The sequence below is a fragment of the Aphidius gifuensis genome, linkage group LG6 (assembly GCF_014905175.1).
Source record: "Aphidius gifuensis isolate YNYX2018 linkage group LG6, ASM1490517v1, whole genome shotgun sequence".
NCBI classification, from domain to species: domain Eukaryota; kingdom Metazoa; phylum Arthropoda; class Insecta; order Hymenoptera; family Braconidae; genus Aphidius; species Aphidius gifuensis.
In genome coordinates this window covers 4,741,933-4,766,136 of record NC_057793.1, presented here as the reverse complement: position 1 = coordinate 4,766,136, position 24,204 = coordinate 4,741,933, and the positions used below count along the sequence as shown (strand labels likewise).

The window sequence follows — 24,204 nt, the reverse complement described above, 5'->3', positions numbered from 1 at the left end:
TTTATTTTTATAATAATAATAATAAATAAATAAATAAATCTACACTTCACAGTTCACGTTGCTTCACGTGTTGTGTGACTTGATTTTCAAAATAAAAATTGATAAAAATAATATAAATAAGTGACAATGGCTGATGAGAAAGGAATTAGAGTACCTGATTTGGATTGGATTCAGTTGAGAAAAGATATGGGCAGTGAGGAAGGGTTGGAAACTTATTTTGATAAAATGAAAAAAAAAATGAAAGAGAATCCTCTCATTGGTGTTGGTATGTACAAAAATAAATATTAAACAATAGTAATAAATTATGCAATATAACAAATATTTTATAAAATCGAAATTTTTTATTTCTATTGATTTTTAGGATGTGTTGCAACTCTTGCGGCTCTTTCATTTGGCTTATGGAATTTTCAACGAGGAAATCAACAAATGTCACAATACATGATGCGTGCTCGTGTTATTGCACAAGGTTTCACAATCTTTGTTGCTGCTGGTAGTTTATCATTAGCAGCTGCAAAAAAAAAACAAGAAGAAAAACAAGAAAATTCATGAAAAAATTGATTATTAATTTGCAAGAAAAAAATAATTTTTAGAATTATTTTTTGGCTCATTTTGTGAGAATCTGATTTATTTAGATATTGTACATACACTGTTAAGAAAAATGAAAATTATAATAAATCAAAACTCATAATATTTATGGAAAATAATAATTTAAATGCCAAAATTAATTTCAAGAGGAAGATTATAATATTTTTTATTATATTTTACTGGTAATTAACAATCAGTATCTTTACATTTTTGTATGTTTAAATTATGATTAATTTTATTTTTTTTCTTCCACTTAAATATTTATTTATTAATTTATATAAAGGGAAAATTATTCACTCTTCTTAAATACTACAAATAATTTTAACTATTGCTACATTGACATCATGCTCTTTTACAATTCTTACATTTTTTAAATTTGTTTAAAAAAAAAAACAAAAAAAGAAAAATCATAATGACTCTTGAATTTATACAAAACAGTAAAAAAAAAAATAAAAATAAAAATAATTTTTTTTTAATATAAAAATTGAAAAGATGACGTTAACTTTTCAATACATATTTTTGCAATTATTTGACAACATTTTATGCATGAGTTATTTGCAAATTAAAAATTGAAAAATAGTAATAATAATCTTATGGAAATATTAATTAAATATGGCTATAAAATATGACAATCAGGATTCATTCTTCAATTCAGTCTTGGGGAAAAAAAAAATGCATCTTAGGAAATATCTACCTGGTCCTCATATAGCCATCAACGAATATTGCCAATAGTCTGAGCTATTTTATTTTGATAATAATTATTTTTGTTTTGTTTTTTTCTTTGAGTATTATTACGATGGCTCATTTACAACTTTAACGATACATTAGTAATTAAATTATAATATTTAATCATGATTTTTATTTGAAAATGGCCAATGAGATTTAAGTGTACTTGTACTTAATTTACGTGTACCACTCATGCTCAATGATCGTGAACGTAAACTTGGAGGACTATTTGAACTGCAACTACTTAGACTTGTACTTGGTGTTAGACCAAATATTTCCTGCACAGTTGGTCTTGAATTTGTGTAATCAGATTGAACTGATTCTGAAATAAATATATTTAAAAATTAACATCAAGTAATATTACAAAAAAAAGAAAAAAATAATATAATTTTGTATTCATACCAATGAGAGGTGTTTCGTCATACAATGATCCTTGTCTTTTGCTGATAAATGAATTTCTTGCACTCTCAATACATGGAACTTCTTGTACTGATTCAGCTGCATGTTTCCATTTTGAATGTTCATTTGCATGATTTATCAAATTTCTCAACCATTTTTGAGCATCATCAACTGTTTCAAGCTTAATTACAACAGTTTTATCAGCAGCTTCTAATGTATTTGTAATTTTTAATTCTTTAACTGATGTTTTTGATAATTGAATATTTGTTTCTTTATTTATTGGAATTGTATGAATACAAATTTGTTCTTCATCAGCAAGTTTACGTGATTCCCAAGTTTGTATTTTAAAATTTTGTAATTTTGCCCAATAATTATTATCATTTATAATTATTCCACCTGAATAAACTTCTTTTGTAATACATTCTGGTTGAGCTGCAAGACGACAACAAAAATGTCCAAAAAGTGGCAAAGCATGATGTTTGTTATCTAAAAAATTTTAATAAAAATTTTAATAATTATATTTATACAAATTAATATATTATACTACTAAAATAATAAAAATATTTACCTAAATTACTGATAACAAGATCATGTGTATGAATATTTTCATCAGTATCATCTAGAGTAAGTTTAGCTGATGCCATAAGTTCAAAATGTGGTCCCATTTTACCAGTATTTAATTCATCACGTAATGAAGCTGCTAATTTTTTACCAACTGTTTTTGATATTGATGAATGTATTGTTCTTTTAATTCTTCTTGGTGTACTTGCAATACTCAAATCTTCTTGGAGTATATGACTATAAATTTCAAGTGTTAGTTCAAATTCAGCTGGTACATTATTAAATAGTAAAACATCAGGAAACGTAATATCAGTTAATGCCCGATCAACAGGACAAAGAAGAGCTGTATCATGTATTTCAGTGCCAATTCTAGCAAGACAAAATACAGCAAATCGTCTGTGATCACCACGATTTTTAAAATGATCAGAATCTCTCCACATCAATGGTATTCGTAACTCTGACAATGACACTCTTGCTGTACTTACAAGGGTACTGAAATTTAAAATACAATAATTAGAAAAATTATATTTATTTAATTGTATTTTTAAATGAAAAATTATATATTATATACCTTGATTTGTTTACTGGTTCTTTTTTACGTCTTTGCAATTCAGCCATGTAAGCTGACATTCTTTCGTTTGATGTCAACAAAGCCCTAGCAGCTTCCAAACTTTGTGCACGATGACGTGCAGCAGCCAACAAACGTGCTGATCCTTCTCGCATTTTAATTTCCACTTCAATTTTTTGCTCCAAATCATAATCCTGTAACAAAAAATTTTAATATTTATCAACACATGAAACAATATATTATTTTATTTTTAAGTATTATTAAATTATTTATTTATTTGTTTTAATTGTAGAGAAAAAAAAAACAAGCTCACCAGTGAATATGAACATATAGACAACATTGAATTGTTTTGTTTTAAAATCACGAACAATTTATGTGTATATAAAAAACATTTCAAGACTTAAATTTAAACTGGCAAGTTGAAAAATATAAAAATGGATTAAACGTGTCAGTCGACTTGTTTTAATAACCCTCTTTTTGATATTTGCATGCTCATCAATTATCACCATGTAATTTGTCAGCAAAAAAAAATAAAAATAAATAAAATCATCAGGTATATAAATTACATTACCAAATATTAATATTTCATGACATTATTATTTATAGTTAAGACACCTTATCATGTTCAATTAAGAATTCTGTGAAACTCATCATTATGCTATTTTATTAATTTTTTTTTTTTCATTTTAATTTGTGGTTTTATTTTCATCATTATCACTATTGTTTTTAATTTATACTATGTTTTTCTTTGGATTATATAATGCTGTGTAATCTATTGGCAGTCTTGAGAAAGACATTACATTGCATCTGTGTAGTAGTAATGCAAAAGTATCAAATTGCAAAAATAATCGGTGACGCAAAACAAACGACTACCCGTTTATTACATGAATATTATAATTCAAAAATTATCTCAATATGATATTTGCCAACTTTATTAATTGAGCCAAGTAATAAATATACCCTTTTTTTAATTTTTGTTGTTCAATTAAATTTTTTTAATTAAAAATAAAATGTGGTTTGGATTTTTTTTTTTTAATTTTCAGTATACTTTATGGTGTTTATTAAATGTTACGTATTTAAAAATCAAACTGATCAATAATCACTTGATCAATTATATGAAAATTATATTGAAAAAAAAATTCATCAACGCGGGTGGGCACTTGCTGACAAGGTTTCACGCTAAACGCCTCCAGCAACATTCCGCATTGACCATACAGCAATAATTTATATCTTGATAATAATATTTTATTTTTTCTAAAGTAAAAAAAAAACGTGCCTCAAGATAATGACGGACAAGCTAAAGGGTTTGTTTTTTTTTTGTTTTTATTGCGAAAATTTCCTCTGGGTGAGATTTAAATTCATTGGCAAAGTAATTTAAGCATAACGACATCCTGGCTATGATGATGTGAAGAATACAAAATGAAAAGAATAAAAAGGCACATGTTGAAATGGAAAGGTGACTTCATACTTTGTTACCGTTAGAAACAAAACATTGAAAAAAATAATAAATAATTTTTTTTAACAGTGTACATTGTGTTTATTAAGCGCTATCTTTATGAGTTTAGCCAAACACACTTTTGTACACGATGAAAGATGAAAAAGCAAGGTCTATGAAGGGACAGTGACCTCGAAAAGAAAATTTAATATCTTAAAAATTAATATCCATAAATATACAGTTGTCTATAAAATAAATATTTAAAATTAAAATTTATGAATAGAAAATAAAATAAGTTGTGAAATTGTATTCATGAAATACTGAAAAATAATTATAGCTAAATAATATTTAAAAAATATATATATATTCAACTCAGACGAGTTGAATTTCGTGTCAACCTGTGTTTACGTACTCGTGTGTATATACCGCAAGGCGGTAAAATCTACCGACCCTTACTCATAAAATACGAGCCCACAAATATAATTCTATAGCCAATGGAAACACACATATACATACTGCCATACATTTAAATTTACGAAATAATAATGTAATGCGATATGGCTTCGACAATAGCTATTCATACGATGAAGAAAAAAAAAGTATTAAAAGAAAAAAATATCAGTCTCTTTAAAAACCACTTGATCAATCCTGAAAGAAATAAAATAAATTTAAAAAAAACTAGGTAGCAAACAAAATAATAAAACAGCATAATTGAAGGCATTTAAAAATCAAATTTTTAATTTATTATAAATGGAAAAAAAAAAATAAATAAATAAAAAAACAAAATGATGAAAAAAAAATTATTTATAAATAGTTTTCATGTGATTTCAGGATTTACCATCGAAAAAGAACTAAGACTAAACTAAAAATCCAAGAATACAAAAGATTTGAATAATACTGAATAATTAATGTATAAATTTATTCACCATGGCGATTGGCCAATATTACCGCCTAAAATTATACAGTGGAATTTGAAAAACGCATGTAAAAAAAAAAAATCAACAAACCACTTGTCGTTTCGTTTATCTCAAACGCTCTACACCTAACCTATGCATGCCTATAAATAAAATTTATATGTTTATTAATAATAAATTTTTTATAATAAAAATATTGATATTTATTATTTTTTTAAATTTTATTTTTACCTTTCTTGAAGGCTTTGACAGTATCAAAGTTGGTTTCATGATGGTTTTGTTATTTTTAGAGTATCACTTAAATTAAAAAATAAATAAAAAAAATTGTCTTATACTTTTAGAATAAAAAAATAAATAAATAAAATCCAATCAACTTGGATGAGTACATACAGATATATGTCTATATGTGAAAATAAATTTTAAAAAATAAATAAGAAAAGAAAATATTCTTTTTAAAAAATTCAGCTGAACTGAACAGAACTGGTATCAACTCTGTACTGAGCAGATAAAATTTTCCGTAGTGGATATTGAGAATGGATGGGATCGTATATCGGGTGAGTGACCAATATACGATTGGATAAATTTTATATTTTTATTATCTTTTTTACAAACCCTTTTTCAATTTTATTGAAAACCGAATCTTGTGGAAAATTAATTTTTAATAAAATAATAATAACCCCTTGAAATTTTCTAAAAATAAAAATAAAAAAGAAAGAACAAAATTTATATCTCAATTTTAAATTCAACCAATATAAAAAAAAGTGTGATATTTTTTTATTTATTATTTATTTGTTATATAAAAAATTTTTTAAAAGTTGAAAAATAATAGTAATAAAATGATTTGAGTAATGTTGATAACACTGCAAAATAAATGGTGTAATATAAAAAAAATAAATAAATGAGCCCCGAATGTGCCAATCGGTTGAGTGAGACTGAAACCAACAGGGGTTGGCTTCTAACTTTTGCACTTTGCTTGCTTTTGCTGTACGCCTGACACTGTCGAGGGGTAGTAGGTCTGGCGCCGTCAAGTATCGACCCGAATAACGCACCCTGTGTACCAACAACTCTACCATCATCATGCACACTCTCAATGTACGTCAGAAAATCATATGATAATACCAATTTATTAATATTATATAACAATTGAAAAATATATTCATCATAAAGTTGAGATGTATGTCAATAAAATTGAAAAGTATTCAAATTGTCATAATGCCAAGTTACATTTATAACTTGAATTTATATTTATAATATCCACGTGTATTGTTGCAAATAAAATAAAACAATGAAATATCTGTATGGCGTGATTTAATTGTCATAAATATTGAATCCTTACCAACTGGCAGACACTTTTTTCCTGTCTAATATTAAAAATAAATATTTAATAATAATAAATGTATTTAATTCATTTTCTATTTTCATTTCATTATTAATTCAATATGAATTTATAAAAATATTCATATTTTAAAAAGCATATGAAAAATTTACATTTTATGGATTATTTATTTATTTTTTTTTTTCATCTAGAAGCTTTAGTGGATTTATTTGAATAGAATTTTTGAGGTAATAATTATTTGTAATAATTTAAAATAAAGTTAGCTGTTTTATTAATTCAAATTTCATTTATTTATTTATTTAATGAGTTTTTTTTTTTATTTATTTTTCAGTCGAGTAGTTTGAATTGAGAAAAAAAATATTATTGCATTATCTGGTGTTACCTTGCACACACAAGAGGTAAGCTTTAAAAACAACAAGAAAGTAAAAAAAAAATTAAAGATTAAATAAATAATAAAAAGGCAAAAAAAATCTAAGTGGCAAGCATAAATATCCAATGAGAAGAGTAGGCTCAGCAGAAAATGAAATAAGATGAAGAAGGGCTTCGCGCTCTCCTCATGTTCATCACGAGTCGTTTTCATAAAATAAAAATAAAAAAATACTCGAGTAATAAATATATACTCAACAGCTACAATGAGAAGAAGAGGAGTTTATCCACAGAACATACAGAAAGTTTAGTATTCATGAAAGCAAGAAGATGATTTTAAAAAAAATATAAAATATAAAAAACGAGTGCAGTACGAGAGTGCTGTATACACAAAATTGTAGAAGACGACAAGAGGTTTGTCTGACATAGGATTGCGCGCATGTTGTACTTAAACACACATTTAAATAATATAATTGTATATGTGTAAAATAAAACTCTATAACTGCAACAGTCTCTAAAACTTAAAATAATCTTTTTGACGACCCAGAAAACCACATGCCTGATAATTATATGTGCGCCAAGTGATATACTCTTTACTTATTTATTTTTTTTTTTATTTTTATCTATATTCCCAGGTAAAAATTTTAACTCGATTTGATGTCAAAATTTTAAACTTAAAGGTCAAATTGACATTAAAATGCTAAAATAGCTCTGGTCAATGTTGAGAAATAAAAAATATTTTTTTTTTAATTTCTACCTTTATTTTCTATAAATTACTTTATATATAAAATAAAGATATAAAATTCAGTATTAGCAAAAAATATTTACTCTAATATTAAATAAATATATTTTTAATTTTTAATTATTGTTAAAGATGATATAAATTTACAATGAGCCAACGACATCAGTTTATAGAATTTCTACTATGTGGCGAGTTGAGCAATTTTAAATCTCTTATTTTAAATTTCAGATGACCAAATTCTTTTGTTATATATATCTATTTCCTTTTTGATCAAATTTAATATTAGACACCTGCAAATTGCACACTTAAGAAATTCCAAATGTCTTTGTGTTTATTTTTTTTTTTATATTTTTAATATAAAAGAATAATAATACCAAGTAAAAATATCTTGAGAAAAAAGTACTATGCCACACACGTGTGCTCATTGCAATAAATGCAACATCTGGACATATGTCGCCCACAAAGAGTAAATTAAAAAAAATAAATTAAATGAATAAAATAATAAAAAAAAGTATATTAACTGGAGGATAGTAATAAATGCCGCCTTATGTGTTTGATATCCTTAGATGTAGATATTTGGTAATACAAGTTTTTTTTTTTCTTTTTTATATTTTATAGTTTTGGTTGTTCAATACTTTATTTTAATTTAATGTTTTGAATTTCTGGTTTACCCACGTTAATATCAACAAGATAGAGTAAAATTATTAAAGTTAAATAAGAAAAAAAAATTTAAAACGAGGTAAAATAAAATTTTAGTGAACGAGAATTTTGTGATCCCTGACCTAATATAGAAGTACTTTTTTGTTTAATATTTTTTTTTTTTTTTTATAATGTTGGGGAGACTCTGAACGACACGGGCTTCTCGAATAATCGGGTTAAGCTTTCAGTATATGAAAAAGCAAAATGACAAGCCTCTCTAAAAGCCCCCCACGTTGATCTCAATCTGCGAAACTAATAGTGCCATGTGAAATTATTCATTAAAAAATCGTTAATAATAATTTATTAACTCAATTTGAATAGTAATAAATATTTCAATTGACTCTTAATAATTTAAATCAATACTTAAATATATAAATATTATATTTATTCAATATATTTGAGTTTTTTTTAGTGTAATTATGTAACGGGATGCGTGACCATAATTCTTCGTAATATTACAACACACATATATACTTAATAAATTTCAAGCATACGTGTGGTTAAATTTGCTCATAAAATTTATCGTACCCAATACCATCACCACCACCAACAACAATACGCAAATTCAAAGATAATTAAACAATTTGAATTACTGCATTCGGATGTTATGTTTATGTTGAATTTTGTGCTGATGATAAATAAATAATAATCAATATATTTTTAACTAAATTTATATATATATAAATTTAATTTTCAACGAAATATACTAACGACCACTTGATATTCATTAATTACAAGTTAATTTATTTTATCAAAGAAAATCAATTAGTATATATTATTGTTAAGTAAATAAATTATAAATATTTATTAACACTTTGAATTGAGCTTTAAATGTTGTTATTAAATGCTACATATTGGGCTTGGAATACCAACTGGGTACACACACATTCAACAATATTGATTTAATTGATTTTACTTTTTTTTTTTTTTATTCAACATACCCTGAAGTTGATTAAAGTTTATACCCAGAGGGTTGATAGATATTGTCACATAATTTCCATTGTTTTTATTTGCATGTATGTTCTGTTTTTTTTATTTTTATTTTATAGGTAAATATGTATGTAAATATAAACATACTTGATATAATTTGATAGCAATTTATGTGTAGAATTTCAATTTATTATGAAAGTTAATTGATTAGTAAATTACTCTGTCAATAATAATATTTGAGATAAAAAAAGAACACGCGATGAATTGTTTTAAATGTACGTTGCATGTGAAATTGGATTTTATTGAATTTCAATTTGGGAAAAATATAAAAATTAATATAATTAACAAAATAAAAATGTTAATAAATTGTGGGTGTACATGTGTGTGTGTGTATACCAGAGAAAACTAGTTTACATGAGTAATTTGTAATTAGTCACGTTTTATCATTTTAAGTTGTGTGTTAATTTTTATGAAAGATGAGAAAAATGAAAAACATAGTTTAAGTTACTCCAGCTGATCAGCAAAGTTGATAAGTTCAATTGTGGTACTTTTAGAATTATTTATGAGCAAAATTTATTCGTCCCACACACATATATCAATTTACTTTATATATAAACACGGTTAATAAATTTTCAATGTCACGAGAGAGGTATTGCAATTTAACATAGTTTAATGTAGAGTAAAAATAAATGAAAAAATGTGAAAATCAATTAAAATGTCGAAAACGTTTATTATGGCTGTTGTTGGCATTCAAGGACACAATGTACACACAAGGTTAAATCAGAATTATATTTGTTATTATTATCGATAATAATTGTAATTCGCTACGCAATTGTAAAAGTGAGGGTTTTTTAAGAGACAAGTTTGTTGCTAATTTTAATCAACAAGATTCAAGTTTTCAGTGTCGTCAACACCACGTTAGGAATATTACTCATTGGTAAACTAATAAATGTTTTTTTTTTTTTAATTATAGATATTTTTTTTAATAAGAAAAAAAAAAAAAAACATTTAGCTGAATTTATTTGAATCTCTATATATACTTGAGGTCAAATATTTGGTGTAACACATGCTTTTAAATTCCTCTATAGTTTGAAATAAATTTGATAAAATTCCTTGTAAAAAAAATCACTTTTCAAGGGTTTAAATTTTAATTATACATTTATCGAATAATAGATTGAATTAGCTTTGATAATAATCACATTATTTTTTTACCTTTAAATTATGTGCAATTTGTCGAATATAATACAAATCCAAATCTTGTAAAACATCAATTTTACCAGGTGTGTTTGATTTACCAGGTAAATGTTGTGGAGCATCACCACTGCTAAATCGATTTTTCATATTTACTGTTGTTGATTTTTTAGAATCACGCAGGCTAAGTGCCGCAAACGTTGGAAAACAAGAGTCCATTTTTTTTGGTCTGACCAAAACCATAAAAAAAAAAAACCAACACTTGAAGTCTCAAAAAAGTCTCAATTATTTGATACAAAAATTCAAAAACGTATTATATATATTTAAAAATATAATTCACAAATATTTTTAATAACAAAAAATAAATAAAAGTAAACATATAAAAATTGTCACTTGCTCCAAACACAATATGATCTATTGAATGGTTGATTCGATCTTTCATGTATTTTTCAACTCACAATTTGTACGACAAGGTGAATTAGAGATGACGTCAGTTATGAAGTATCAAGAGGGAAACAGGTATATATATATTTTTTTAACATTTAAAACCATTCAAACGAGTCACAAGAGAGGCAAAGCTTGCTCACCTCATTCGTTCTCGAGATATTTAAAAAGAAAAAATATATATAAATTTGCATTTTTCACCTTCATTCTTTATTCAATTGTCGTAACTTATTTATTTTATTATTTTACCTGTTGTTATTATTATTATTAAATATAAACACAACAAATTAGAATATATAATAGTTTTTTTTTATCTTCACTCGGTTTGTTTTGTTTTTTTTTTAATTTAACTGAATGTATTATACAAAATGAATATTGGTGCAAAACTTGCCACAAACTTAAGACGTTCGAATGCTTATTGCAACACTTTAGTATCTCTTTACCCCCCTTGTCGTCAATTCTCTTTTCTTTCTCCAACAAAACTTGCCGCGACCACCAATATATTTATAGATGCTAGTGGAAAGAGGAGGGCCTAACACTGGAATAAATAAAAGAGATACACAAATACAACTAAAATAAATACAAAAAAATACGTGTCTCTTTTACTGTATATACATTACACATGTGTAAAAATATATCCTTTGACCCAACAAACTCCAAAAACTCACAAAAATACTAAGTGCATCACAGTGCAGATATGAGTAGATTTTACTTTAAAAAAATGTTTTTATTTTACTTGAGTAAACTACACTGACTGTTGATTTTTATCACATTTTAAAAAACCATTTTAGATAAAAATATAAAAATATTTCACACCTGTGTGTGTGCGTTTGTGTTATTTTCTATTTTTGTTATTTAAAATAACTGATTGTCATTTTGTATCACTCAATAAACGTCGATACGAAGCTTTGATCTCAGAAGCCAAGTGTGAATGCGCAAACGATCGTCACTTTGTAAAGAAAAAAAAAAAAACCCAACATAAACAAGCTACTATCGTAAACAAAAAATAAAAACAGTGATAATTAAATAAAAAAAAAAGAAAGATAAGAATGTATATAAAATACCCAATTTTTTTACACGACAAACTGTAAATGACGAATAACTATGACGATGTTTCGTGGCATACTGATCGTGTGCTTCAACAACAACTAACCACGAGGCATGATGAGACGAGGGAAAACAGTTCTAGAGGGGCGAGGTTTTATTTATTCTTTCTTTTTGTTTTTCAGGGTCTAGAGAGACAGAGATAAACATAATATATAAAAAAGGAGAAATAAAAGGAAATAAAAATAAAAAAAGAAAGACAGATAAAGAGTGCAAGTATAACAACGCCACGAGGGCCCCGACCCCTCAATCGTTTGCCGAAAGGGATCCCCCCCAACTACGGATATCTACATTCGTGAATTTTATATTATTATGACGCACGTGCTACCATAGAGACTGAGATTATTACACCAAAAAAATCCCATGACCTTATTTAAAATAATATATTTAAATATTTTTTCAATCATTTCTATGTATTTTTTTTTAAATATTTATTATTCATTCTTGAAGTAAAATAGAAATTCTATATAAATAGTTAATTTGAGAAAAAAAAATAGAAATTATATATACTGATTTAAAATGTGCACGTGGCTCCAATATTTAATGCAATTTATTCAATAATAATTTTATCGTGTGAGTTTTGACAAAATAATAAAATAATTTAGATTCGCTTGGTTGAGGAAAAAAAAAAAAGAGAGTCGTAATAACTGCAGTGATTCACAATGGATCATGTGGGAGAAAATTTATGGTAAATTAAATTTTTCATTTATTTAAATATTGATAAACGTTAATGTTCTTATGTAGTTTATATACTTGAATAAATATATTATGATTATATACGAGGGGAAACTTTGCAAGTTCAGGTTTTTGACATAGTTAAACAAGTTGAGCCCTTTAAAATTGAACAATAGTTTATACCGCGTATATAAAATATAAGTACATATTTTTGGGGGGATTTTAATATATATGTAGTGGTTTAAATCGTGAGAAAATGTCACGATACAAAGTTTGTAATTTGTTGTTAGATATACCTTCCCAATATCGTGGTGCACAGTCGCTTTTTAATATCAAATATAAACAAAGGTCAGGAAGATTATACCAAGCAACTTTCAATAACTCATTGTGAAATATTTCTGCAGATAAGTTTAGCACTATATGCAACTATCTCATTAGTATAATAATATTTTTTTAACAATAGACTGTAATTTAAAATATATATTCATTTGTCAAATGAAATTAATCTTATCGGTTGTTTGTCGCACATTTATTTCTCTTTGAGTCATGAAATTTTTATTATTTTGTTTTGCATGCATTCATTTGGTCCAGATATAAATTACACACTTGTATTGACATTATCTTTATACATATACGGCCAATTATTAAAATTGTCTAAATATAAACATTTTATCTTTTTGCTTCGGAAATGTCTTTTTTAAATCAAAGTGCAAAGATTGTCGCCTTGGTGATGAGTGTCGAACTGTTGAGGGATGATGAACGTGCGGATCTAATTTCCCTATATATGCAACCGACAGGATGTTATATCCTCAATACAGGATGTAAAGAGAAAAAAAAATTGTCAAGGGTCATAAGAGTTTTTTTTTATTATTTTTTCGACCGGAAATTTTATACCGCAAAGCTTTGTGTTAATTATTAAATTTTTTAAAAATAGACATTGTGTTTATTTTTAATTTATATAGTAATAATAAAAGCTCAGACATATTTATGTATTATTTATTTTTTTTTTTGCTCAAGCAGCTGGTGAATCGATAGATTGAAAAAATTATTTTATAGATTTATGAGATAGGTGCCATTTGTCTTAATTGTAATGTCAAGTGTCGATGCTATTAGACAGTACGTGTGTTTGTGCAAGCAATATGCCAATATACCGGACGCAAATAAATACTGATGATATCATAGTGTAATAAATAGTTTAAAATCGTTGCCTACGACAATGTGTTTTTTAATTTCCGTTGGATTTTTTTATATTTATAATAATTAATTTAAGAATAAATATTTGAAAATGAAAAATATAAAATTTAAAAAATTTCGACAACTCGAGTGTCCCCTTTTTCATAGACAATAATCACATGCTATATAATTTTAAATAATAAAAAATATAATTTAAAACCGTAGAAAAATATCGTCACTAAATTTAAATGATAAATATTTAAACTTTTGACATTTGGCATATTTATAAAAATAATAAAAAATATATGTTGGATAGAAAATAAAAAAAATTGATTCACGATGAAGAGCTTATCAAAGTTTTTCAGTTTACACGCAATCATCCGGAAGTTACTCATATTTTTATGTATATTATACATATTTATTTCCGTCAAATTTATTTTTCCTCTATTTATAAGTTTTACTAGTTCAAAAATATTTTTAAAATTAGATAAATTATATTCTTTCAAAAGTTTTTTATATATCATGTTTTTTATAATTTAAAATATTATATATTAAGCAATAAAAATAACAGAAATTGAGTTCAACAACATAATCTACTGGTGGGTATCCGGGTGTGTCTGGATGCAGGTTTTCTGCCCACGTGAATGATCAGTATATTTTTTTTTTTTAATTTTATTTTTCAAAAGGTTATTGTAAATGTACATACTTGACAAGATCCTCAGAATGTCGAACAGGCTATTAGTATACAAGCAGTTGTATAAAAAATGATTAAAAAAAAATACATTTTTTTAGATGAAAATGAAAATTGCAAAGGATATTTTGTAGACGGATTTTTTTTTTTTTTTTTCACATGCATGTCTGATAAAGAATGAAAAAGAAAAAAATAATTCTTTAGTAAACATAATAATAAAAATAATAATAACTATACAGCATGGAAAAAAAAAAATATAAACTTAAAATAGGACTAGTGGTAAAGGCATATAAATAAACAACTATGTAAACCAAAAAAATTTTAAGGTCAACAAGTTGACAAGTGTCTCATGTAATGTCTGGTATTTTACAAGAAATCGTTTTTAAAAAACCTTTCGATTTTATTTATATTATTGTTATTAAAAACACGGTGAAAGAGACATGCCAAGTCTGTATTTACATCTGCACAATTTTCTTTTAATTGAAAAATTGATTCACCTCGATGTTTAGATAAAATATTATTGGGATGTACGATTTTTAAATATAGATAGTATAAACTGAATTAGCAATAACCGACAATATTGAATATTGCAGTCTCAGTGGATAAGACATCAACATCAAGTGCTCCATTGGTATCACAGTGGAACCAGTTGATATAAAAGTTTTCTACTACAGTATTTATTGACTTTCATTGACTGTAAAAAGTCAATAAATTAAATATCTTTCTGGTGTAATCAATGCCAATTAGATTTTTGCTTCAAATTCACTTCGATTAGACAGAACAGTCGATTAACCGTTCTCAGGATGTCAATAAGGTGACAACGGAAGTCCAAGACGGATATGGCTAATCCAGCTGTAAACTGCCGGAACATAATTATAAAAAAAATAAAAATCTAATTATATCCATGTCAAGTAATTGAATTGATTATATATATAAATTTAGAAACTTTTTTATGAATTTTTAAAAGTCAATGAACTTGGCTTTAACTTTCGATTTTTATCTCGGAAGACGAAAAAACTACTGGCTATTGACATGATTCGTTAGCTATATGGAATCCAGCCAATATATTTGATAAATTTATTTGCCAAACAAGTAAAACCTGAAACTTTGTCATATCACCAGATTAGTGAGAGTAAATTAATGTGAATATATATTCGTGTGTAATATTATTGATAAGTTTTGATGATCAAGAGGAAACGGATGCATTAGCAATTTCTTGCGACAACTTTCACGTAAATTCAACGTAAGTATACAGTAAATTCATTGCATTCTCAAAGTTGGAATCTCAACGTCAATTACGACTGATATTTTTATGTGCTTAAGTATTTCAATGCTATTATTTGTAATTAAGAAAACTGAGTGAACGTAATATCATTAAAATTTTCACTTTGTTTAAATTCAAAAGTAATAATAATCTATCCATATTATCAATGATATATATATAATATGTTTAAGAACAAAGTTTCCTCTTTAATCCAATTTTGATGTTGCATATACATATATATTCTCATTACCATAGTGAAATTTTTGTTTAAATTATATGCTCTATCCAGAACACATTGAAAATCCCAAACACATACGCCTTACTTTTGTCGGAACAGCTCGTTTTCCGGCCAGGAAAGTTTTCAAAATAACAGAAAAAAAAAAATCACATCTAAGAAACTCTGATGGAAAAATGAAAATAATATTTTAAAAAATAAGAAAGGAGAATTCAAGTGTTGGTTTCATTCGTTTGCATGCCAATAGTGAATCTAACATTTTCCCAAAGAGTGCCAATTCTTTTATCGCACGTTTTGTATTCCTTCTTCTGATGCAATTTGAAAACTCAAGGCATATATCGCGCAAGCATTGTATATATAGTACAAAAAAAAAGAATAAAGTCGATTTCAAATAATCGTTTTATTTTTCTTAGATATTAAAAGTAGGTCAAGCATACTTTTGTTATATTTTTTTTTTTTTTGATATATATGGATCTGTCGGTATTCATCAAATAAGCATTAATAGGATTTTAAAATGTTTTTTGAAAATATTAAGTTGGATAGGTTAATCTATAGTTGAACAGCTCTTTGCTATCAGTTTAAAGCTGTCTTAGTCAAAGGAGAAGATATATACATATGTATCAATCTGCATATATAACCTGCCACAAGCGATGCTTTAGTAGTTTCGATAAGGATAACGGGCTTGTATCAAACTGACATATATATAAACCTGCAAACCTACTTTACGAACAACTCAACTGTGTCTATATGTTTCGTGATCATTGAGTGTCCTGTGTCAGCCAAATACAGGTAGCTAATACCTGTATAACCCAGAAACTCAAATCTACATTGATTATAATTTATATACATACAAATTAATACCGGATGGCGTTACGATTCACTGATGATATTACTCTTTTTCTAATTTTTTTTTATAACCTTCTTATTTTCTTTTATTTTTATATTTTAATTTTTAATCAAGAATAATCAGTACACAGTAAATTGTATATTTTCTTGACTGTATAAATTGGAAATTAGTATAAAAGCAGAGCTTATATTAAATTAGCTTTCAATGTTCAATTAATTAAAAATTAATTTAATTATTTTCAATTTATTTTTCATGTTACTTTTAAATAAAATTAAGCTTTTATCGTTTCATTGTTTTATTTAAAAAATATTTAAATATTCAAAGAATTATTTTTTATTTTATTTTACAAAGAATTTTCGTAATTGGATTTTGCATGAATGAACTTATTGTCAAATCAATAGTTATAAATATTGAAACAATAATCAACATAAAACCGACTTTGGTCAATATAAGAAAAAGTTTTTTTTTTATTTTATGTAGGATTATATATGTGGGTGTTATTTGGTATAAGAAGAATCTTTCTATTGTCTTTTTAAAAAAATATCAGCTGAGAATAGTATATATATTTCTCAATGAGAATTCGTGCCACAGCTATTATAGGAATAGTTTTGTCTGTTTGTTCGATCGGTGCCATCTTGCAATAATAGAAAAAATAGAAGAGAGTGAAAAATATGAAAAAAAAAAAAATAATAAATAACAAAACAAAGAAAAGCAATGTACAAAATGTCTTTGTAAAATTTTCTTTTAACATTTGTGTAGGTTTTCATTAGTTAGCAATTTTCATTTTTAATTAATTGTCTTTGTAAAATGATTGCAAAATATTATTTAAATAATAAATAAAAAATTTAAATTTAGATAAATTATGGTGGGTTGAATTATGTTGTATTTTTTGTGTCAAGTGACTCAATGAATAAAGCATAATTGAGTACATTGACACGAATCAATAGTAAATTCAATTGAACAAAATTCATATATAAATCTATGTAATGTACAATAATAAGTTTCAACACAAGCGCAAAATCAAGATTGCCAATGAAATAACTACTGCATGATCTGTTTACATTCTTTAAATATTATAAGAATATAAAAATTGAATAATATATGAACATAGATTAGAAAGTGTATAACATATTATGTACACAACACCATTCACGATAACGATAATAAATTTTCAATTTATACATACAAAAAAAAAAATCATTTTAATAAATATATATAAAATATTGTGTATAAACAAAAATCAAGTATCAATCATGTTGAGTGACATTTTTAATTTTTTAATTTTGATAAATAATACTGATCATAAAATACAACTAAAAAGATATATAATTAAATATATAAAAAAAAAAAAATAAATAAAAACAACAGTCATTTATTTTATTAACTTTGTGCGAATTGTGGATACCGCCAAGGTCCTTTCGAGCAAATGAAGCAGAGCAAAGTTTTCACTCTCAACGACGAGAAACCGGTCGTTGTGAGTGCTTTCATCGTGCCCCCAAGGAATATATATATTCTTACTATAAACTTAAAGTTATACAAGAGTATTCACACTGAGTAAAGCAAGTGAAGAACATAATCGGGTGTATAAAGTCAACTTTGGTGAACCAAAGTTGTGCAGCGCATATAACGTATTCAATATATACTAACTCTAAAAAAACTTGGTATATAGATTATAAAAATGAAAATAAATACTGTAATACACGCACATATTATTACACTACTTTTTTACAATTGCGTCTTTGCATTCCGGTAGTCACGGAAGTCTTACAACTGGTGCCGACGCGTAACGAGTCTTTCATCGACGTGAATTTTTTCATTTTATCCCCCTTATATTCATATTATGCGTGAATAAAATATATGAACCATGACTATGAACCATCTATGCTTTTAATACAGTATAACTAATAATAAAAAAAAAAGCAAAATATCATTAAATTGTGTCGTTGTCTTTTCGTATAATATATACTATCAAGTGTGACTTCAATAATGCATTTAAATTGTACACAAGCATACACAATCAAAGTAAAAGGAAAAGTATCATCTTCAACACTATCACCAACAGCATCTACATTTACACATGCTTTTAAATACATTTAAGATTAAAACCGAGTTAATATTATTATTATTTTTTAATAATATGTGAATGGGTCGATCGATGATGCTCTAATTACAGACAAGAGAGAAGATCAAACGTCCAAGTTGCCCTGAAACACAAACGCATTTGCGATCTCTCTGGGTATGGGCCGTATAATTACAATGTTCGAGTGGTGTGCACGATTGAAATCGATTCTACAATATTCTATATGGCAGACAGTACACATGAGTGTACATATATCTACCCAACTGTCATTTTGAGGAATCTTCAATTACATCGAAATATGCAATAAAATAAGTATCTTGTATACAAGGTACCCTGGTACTTGTACTGTATGCAAAAAAATAAATTAATTAAATAAATTAACTGATGGAAATTTTTTAACTTTTATAAATTCATGATTTGTATTATTGGCTTTTTTATAATTTAAAAAAAAATATATTTATATACGATGAGTTGACATTTCATTTTATAATATTATTCGTAAATATATTTTTTGATATTTTAGCTATAATAATAATTGCGAAGAGTCAATGTATATATGGCTGGTTTCACCATCGTTTAATAGCCCATCTAGCTACTGATGCTGGATTAGCGCAGGCGCGTGCATATGCGGTTTTATTTGAGTTTTCTCTACGAGAAACCAGACAAGATGATGATAATAATGATGATCATGATGATGATGATGATGATGATGGTTATGATGAGACGAGCTGTAATATTCAACTCGTGTGCCAAACTGACAACATTTTAAATATATATATATTTATACATCTCTCGAGAGTATGTATATAATTATGTACGAGCCTTTCGCTTTTTCATAACGTAAGTCACCATGATCGTTTTATTTTAATATACACTTGTCTGCATTGCAAGGCTGATGGTGTTGCTAATTGAGAATAATTTTATTCGAATTATATGCGATTGATTTTTTTTTAATTTTCATCATCATCGTTATCATCATCATATGTAGAAAGTATACATTGTATGTCGTCGTTATTTATACATGGACATTATATTTTATTTTCATTCGAAAAAAATAAAAATATAAATAACTTAATTATATCTTGATTTCCAAAAAATAATCATGCAAATAATATTGACTACTAATGATTGTGAAAATAAAAATAAAAAAATTAAAGCATGATTATACAAGTAGTGTGATTAAATATATATTATTGATTTTGAATCAAAATAAATTGATACGTGATTGGGAGTGGCCTAGCGTATAATCGTCACGTCTATATGTAAATGTATATATATATTTATTATATAAAAGAAAAATTTCAATGAACAATAGCCCAAAGAAAGTGATAAATATGACAGCTACAACAACGTGATATAATATATGGACAAAATTCAACCAAGTGGAATAAAAAAAAAGAAAAAAAAAAAAAATATAAAACTTACCCTGTAGCCATTGAGTTTGTTGTTTCTACGTAGTATAGCCAAGTTGGCGTCGTTGGAATTTTGATTCGCTTGAGTATTTTCCGTTCCGTCTATCTCGTCTTTGACTTTAACAATTTTTGGCAAACGTCCAGTTTGATGCTGATCCTTTCGACAACTTTTACGCGTTGGACAATCACGAGCAGTTCTTTTATTTCCTGAATTTAATATTCTTTTACTACTGTTATTTATTTCAACATTGTAACGTAAATTTTTTAATATTGTATTTGATCTTTGATTTGTTACAATTGAATTTACTGAATTTTCAGTATTTATGCTTGATTTATTATTGCCACTGTGTTGTTGCATTTTTTCTTGTAAATCCAAAGCAATTTGTTTGATACGTGGTGATGCAAGTACACGATTATAATTCATTGATGAATTTCTTAATGGTACATTTGGTGGAATGATTTTTAATTTATTATTTATTTGACAATTTTCATTTGATAAATTTATTGTATGTTGTTTTGATTTTTTTGGTATGACATTAATACGAACAGCACCAGGACGACGTGAATTTTTACGTTGAAATATTGTTGATGTATTATCAAGATCTTTAATATCTTCAACTTGTTCATCCGTTTCATCAACAAGCTCCTCTTGCTCCGGGACAACATACAATCTTATCTTGTGCATCTTGAGTTGTTTGAATTTACAGATTAACTAAATTTAAATTGAAAAATAAAAAAAAATTTTTTGCACGAATTTACACTCACTTTATAATTGTTCATTGCATAATTTAATCTCTACACAGTTAAAATTAAAAATTTAAATATTGACTTTTAAACTTTAATTAAATTCTTGCAAAATTTTTTTTATATATTTTTTAAAAGTTATTAGTTTATTTATTTAATATTTATATACTTTAAGTAGATCAAAGATGACCTTGGTTATGTGTGTATAACTTGTGCTTATTTAAATGATGAAAAATAAATAAAAATCTATTTTCCTATCTTGAGTCATAAACGGAGGACTCAGTCATGTGGAAATATGTTTATGAGAATTTCTATGCTTAATGAAAAATAAATGAAACAAGACGTCAACATAAAAATATGAAAAAAAAAAAATATAAATACTATGCAAAGTAATAAATTAATAGCGAATATAAACCTACAAAATGACAATGAAAACAAATGACTTTTTTATTTGATTATGATAAAATAAATATATATTCCACATTGTAAGCAACAACTGATTATAGTAGTAGAGAGACAATGTTTATATGATTGTCTGTACTTTTTAAATTGTTTTCCTTTATATTTTCTTCACTCAAACTAATCAAAATAAGAAATTAAAAATATAAATTCAATATTCCAATTATTATTTAAAAATAATATTGTAAAAATAACTTATTTTAAAAATTGTATTAAAAGCTTTTTGACCTATACTTTGGGACTTTTTATAGTCTAAAGACTCTAAAGTATTGGAGAAAATACTGTGTTAACCCAGTTCAGTACTGAATACCAATCGTTTTTGGTGCAGACTTTCTTTTGCAATTTACGGATATTGGGATAGTTTAAAATTGACAATTGAACAGACTCAAAGTTGAAAAAAAGAATAAAGATAAATAATGAAATAAAATAATAAATATAAATAAAGAAAAAATAAATATAAAAAAGTTTTGGAATACAATATACGAAGAGTATTGAATTAATACATTCTGGTCACGGATAAATAGCTATTATAATAAACTAAAATCATTGGTAAATGTTTTTTTTTTTTTTTTCCATATAATCATTTTAACGTTGAAATTAAATTTGTTTTTTTTTTATTTTTCTTGTAGTTAAAAGTAGTAGCAATGTTGCTGAGGCGTATATATTATTAACCAGCAATAAAGATATGAAATTTTCAATTTACCGATAAACCGTTACATCGTTGCTCCAGATATTAGTCTGTCATTTAATAATTATTTATTTATTGAAGAATTAACTTTTAAAGCTGTGTTTATAAATTTCAATATATAATTATTATAATAATTTTTGAATAATGGTAAATCAATATTAAACGATAACAACAAGTTTAGAATGAATAAAGTTTATTCTTTTGTTATGTTAATAATGTTTTTAGGTAGGTGAGAGAGAAAATCAAATATATATTATGATATTGTATTCATAGGTTTGTTTGGTAACACCATACGTTTGAACACGTGGTGCTAAACTAATATATAAAGTTGAGGAACTTACTGAGAATGTGGTAAACAGTAAACACACTTGTATGAAAACTTATAAATTCACCTTTCTCAATAAAATCAACGTACATTATTATTATTTATTTATTTTTTCTAAATAATATATAAAGTTTTATTATTGCCACACTATTATTACCGATAATATTTTTAAAATAATTATTTGATAGAAAATATTCGAGTATTTTTGAATAATTAAAATATTCAATTTAAATATTTAAATGTAATATTTAAATTATCAAAGCGTATATTTTTAATAGATAAATTTTACAAATAGTAAATTTGATAAAGCACCCTTTATATTTTCATAATTGAATATATATGTGAAGTCATAATAATGCTAGAATAAATTTATCATATTATTAAATCAATGAATTTACAGTTTTGATAACGTGTGTTTGACAATTATTATTCAACTAAATATTGGACTCGACATAACTTTGTTCTAAAAACTTTTTAGTGTTGATTGGCACTGTGAACAAAGTTAATAATCTATTTAAATAAATATCCCATTCATGTGTAAATAATAATAATTTGATAAATCATATGAAAACTAAAAAAAAGAAACCTAATTTTACATAATAAAATTAGTATATAAATTTAAATTTAAATTATACCAATAAGAATTAAAAAAAAATAGTCAAAATATTTTGCAAGAATTATTAAAATAATACCTTAATGATAATGATAGAAAAAAAAAACTTGTGATAATAATAATTTTAAAAAAAGTTCATTAAACAATAATACACTGTCAACAACGTGTGAACTTTTCAGCAATCGAAACACCACTGATAATGACGGTCAGCAGGTATTGCAGTCAAACACAACGAGAGAAGGGCAGAAAAAGAGCGGGACAAGACACCTTTATGTGGGGGGAAATTACCCAAATCAATAAAGAGAAATGAAAGAATGAGAAAGCATCATAACAAACTCATTAAACCCCTATGCAAAACATCAACATATAAATAATCATAAAAATACTTTCTCATGAAATATAAATTTCATTAGGATACATTTTTTTTTTAAATTATTTAAATATATTTATTATTTATTTATTAATAATTATAAATAATATAAATTATCTTTCAAATAATGACATTTAATAATAGCATCTTTCAAGTGTGTGTCAGTTGGTAATTCTATATGTCATTGTTATTATTTATATTTTGAATTTCAACCGCCAATTGAAGGGCGTGGAACGAAGCGTAAACATTTTTTTTTTTTAAATTATAATAAGCTCTATTATAGAAAAATAATAATTTAAATTATTAATTAATTTTTGGTTATTATGATTATCAATTAAATTGTTTGATAATTTTTAGTAATATAATAATTAAAAATTAACTTTTTGGAGTCAGTTAAATTTATCATGTGACGGAGTGACATGACAACAGGTAGCTGTATATATATGTCAAATGAAAAACAATAATATTCAATGAAAATTAAACTCACCGGTCTTGATTTTTTATTCCGAAGAGTGTCACGTCTTCTAACTCGACAATGGTAATCACTCAGAAAACGTAGATAATTATTTTCCTTCAATGTTTCTTCATTAATGCCACTCACATTTTTGACACATTTACGTCGGGGCGC

General features: G+C 25.6%; 2 protein-coding genes across 4 annotated transcripts; one reads left to right on the top strand and one right to left on the bottom strand.

The window, feature by feature from the left end:
• The first annotated feature begins 22 nt into the window (after nucleotides 1-22).
• On the top strand, nucleotides 23-1,661 carry LOC122858994 (HIG1 domain family member 2A, mitochondrial). Its single transcript, XM_044162293.1, has 2 exons — nucleotides 23-265; nucleotides 362-1,661. Exons 1-2 carry the CDS (start codon nucleotides 127-129, stop codon nucleotides 547-549), a joined length of 327 nt encoding a protein of 108 aa, XP_044018228.1. The 5' UTR covers nucleotides 23-126; the 3' UTR covers nucleotides 550-1,661.
• Nucleotides 468-24,200, bottom strand: LOC122858993 (rhotekin-like). 3 transcript variants are annotated; one of them, XM_044162290.1, is made up of 7 exons: nucleotides 23,286-23,395; nucleotides 21,143-21,172; nucleotides 20,391-21,062; nucleotides 2,843-3,033; nucleotides 2,279-2,763; nucleotides 1,714-2,196; nucleotides 468-1,633 (listed from the first exon to the last, which is right to left on the bottom strand). In XM_044162290.1, the coding sequence occupies exons 2-7, from the start codon at nucleotides 21,155-21,157 to the stop codon at nucleotides 1,431-1,433; spliced, it is 2,049 nt and encodes a 682-aa protein (XP_044018225.1). In that variant the 5' UTR covers nucleotides 21,158-21,172; nucleotides 23,286-23,395; the 3' UTR covers nucleotides 468-1,430. The 3 variants fall into 3 exon arrangements, with proteins under 3 accessions (XP_044018225.1, XP_044018227.1, XP_044018226.1); XM_044162292.1 differs by lacking the exons at nucleotides 21,143-21,172; nucleotides 23,286-23,395 and adding an exon at nucleotides 24,064-24,200 and having other exon boundaries at nucleotides 20,391-21,089; XM_044162291.1 differs by lacking the exon at nucleotides 21,143-21,172 and having other exon boundaries at nucleotides 20,391-21,089; nucleotides 23,286-23,393.
• Between the last annotated feature and the right edge of the window lie 4 nt (nucleotides 24,201-24,204).

Bases quoted from the DNA above. Each gene is read 5' to 3' on its own strand.
- LOC122858994 (XM_044162293.1), top strand. From the start codon at position 127: ATGGCTGATGAGAAAGGAATTAGAGTACCTGATTTGGATTGGATTCAG. The intron at 266-361 runs GTATGTACAAAA...ATTGATTTTTAG, and splicing joins GAATCCTCTCATTGGTGTTG to GATGTGTTGCAACTCTTGCG.
- LOC122858993 (XM_044162290.1), bottom strand. The intron at 3,034-20,390 runs GTAAGTTTTATA...TTTTTGTTACAG, and splicing joins ACAAACTCAATGGCTACAGG to GATTATGATTTGGAGCAAAA. The intron at 1,634-1,713 runs GTATGAATACAA...TATTTATTTCAG, and splicing joins TGACGAAACACCTCTCATTG to AATCAGTTCAATCTGATTAC.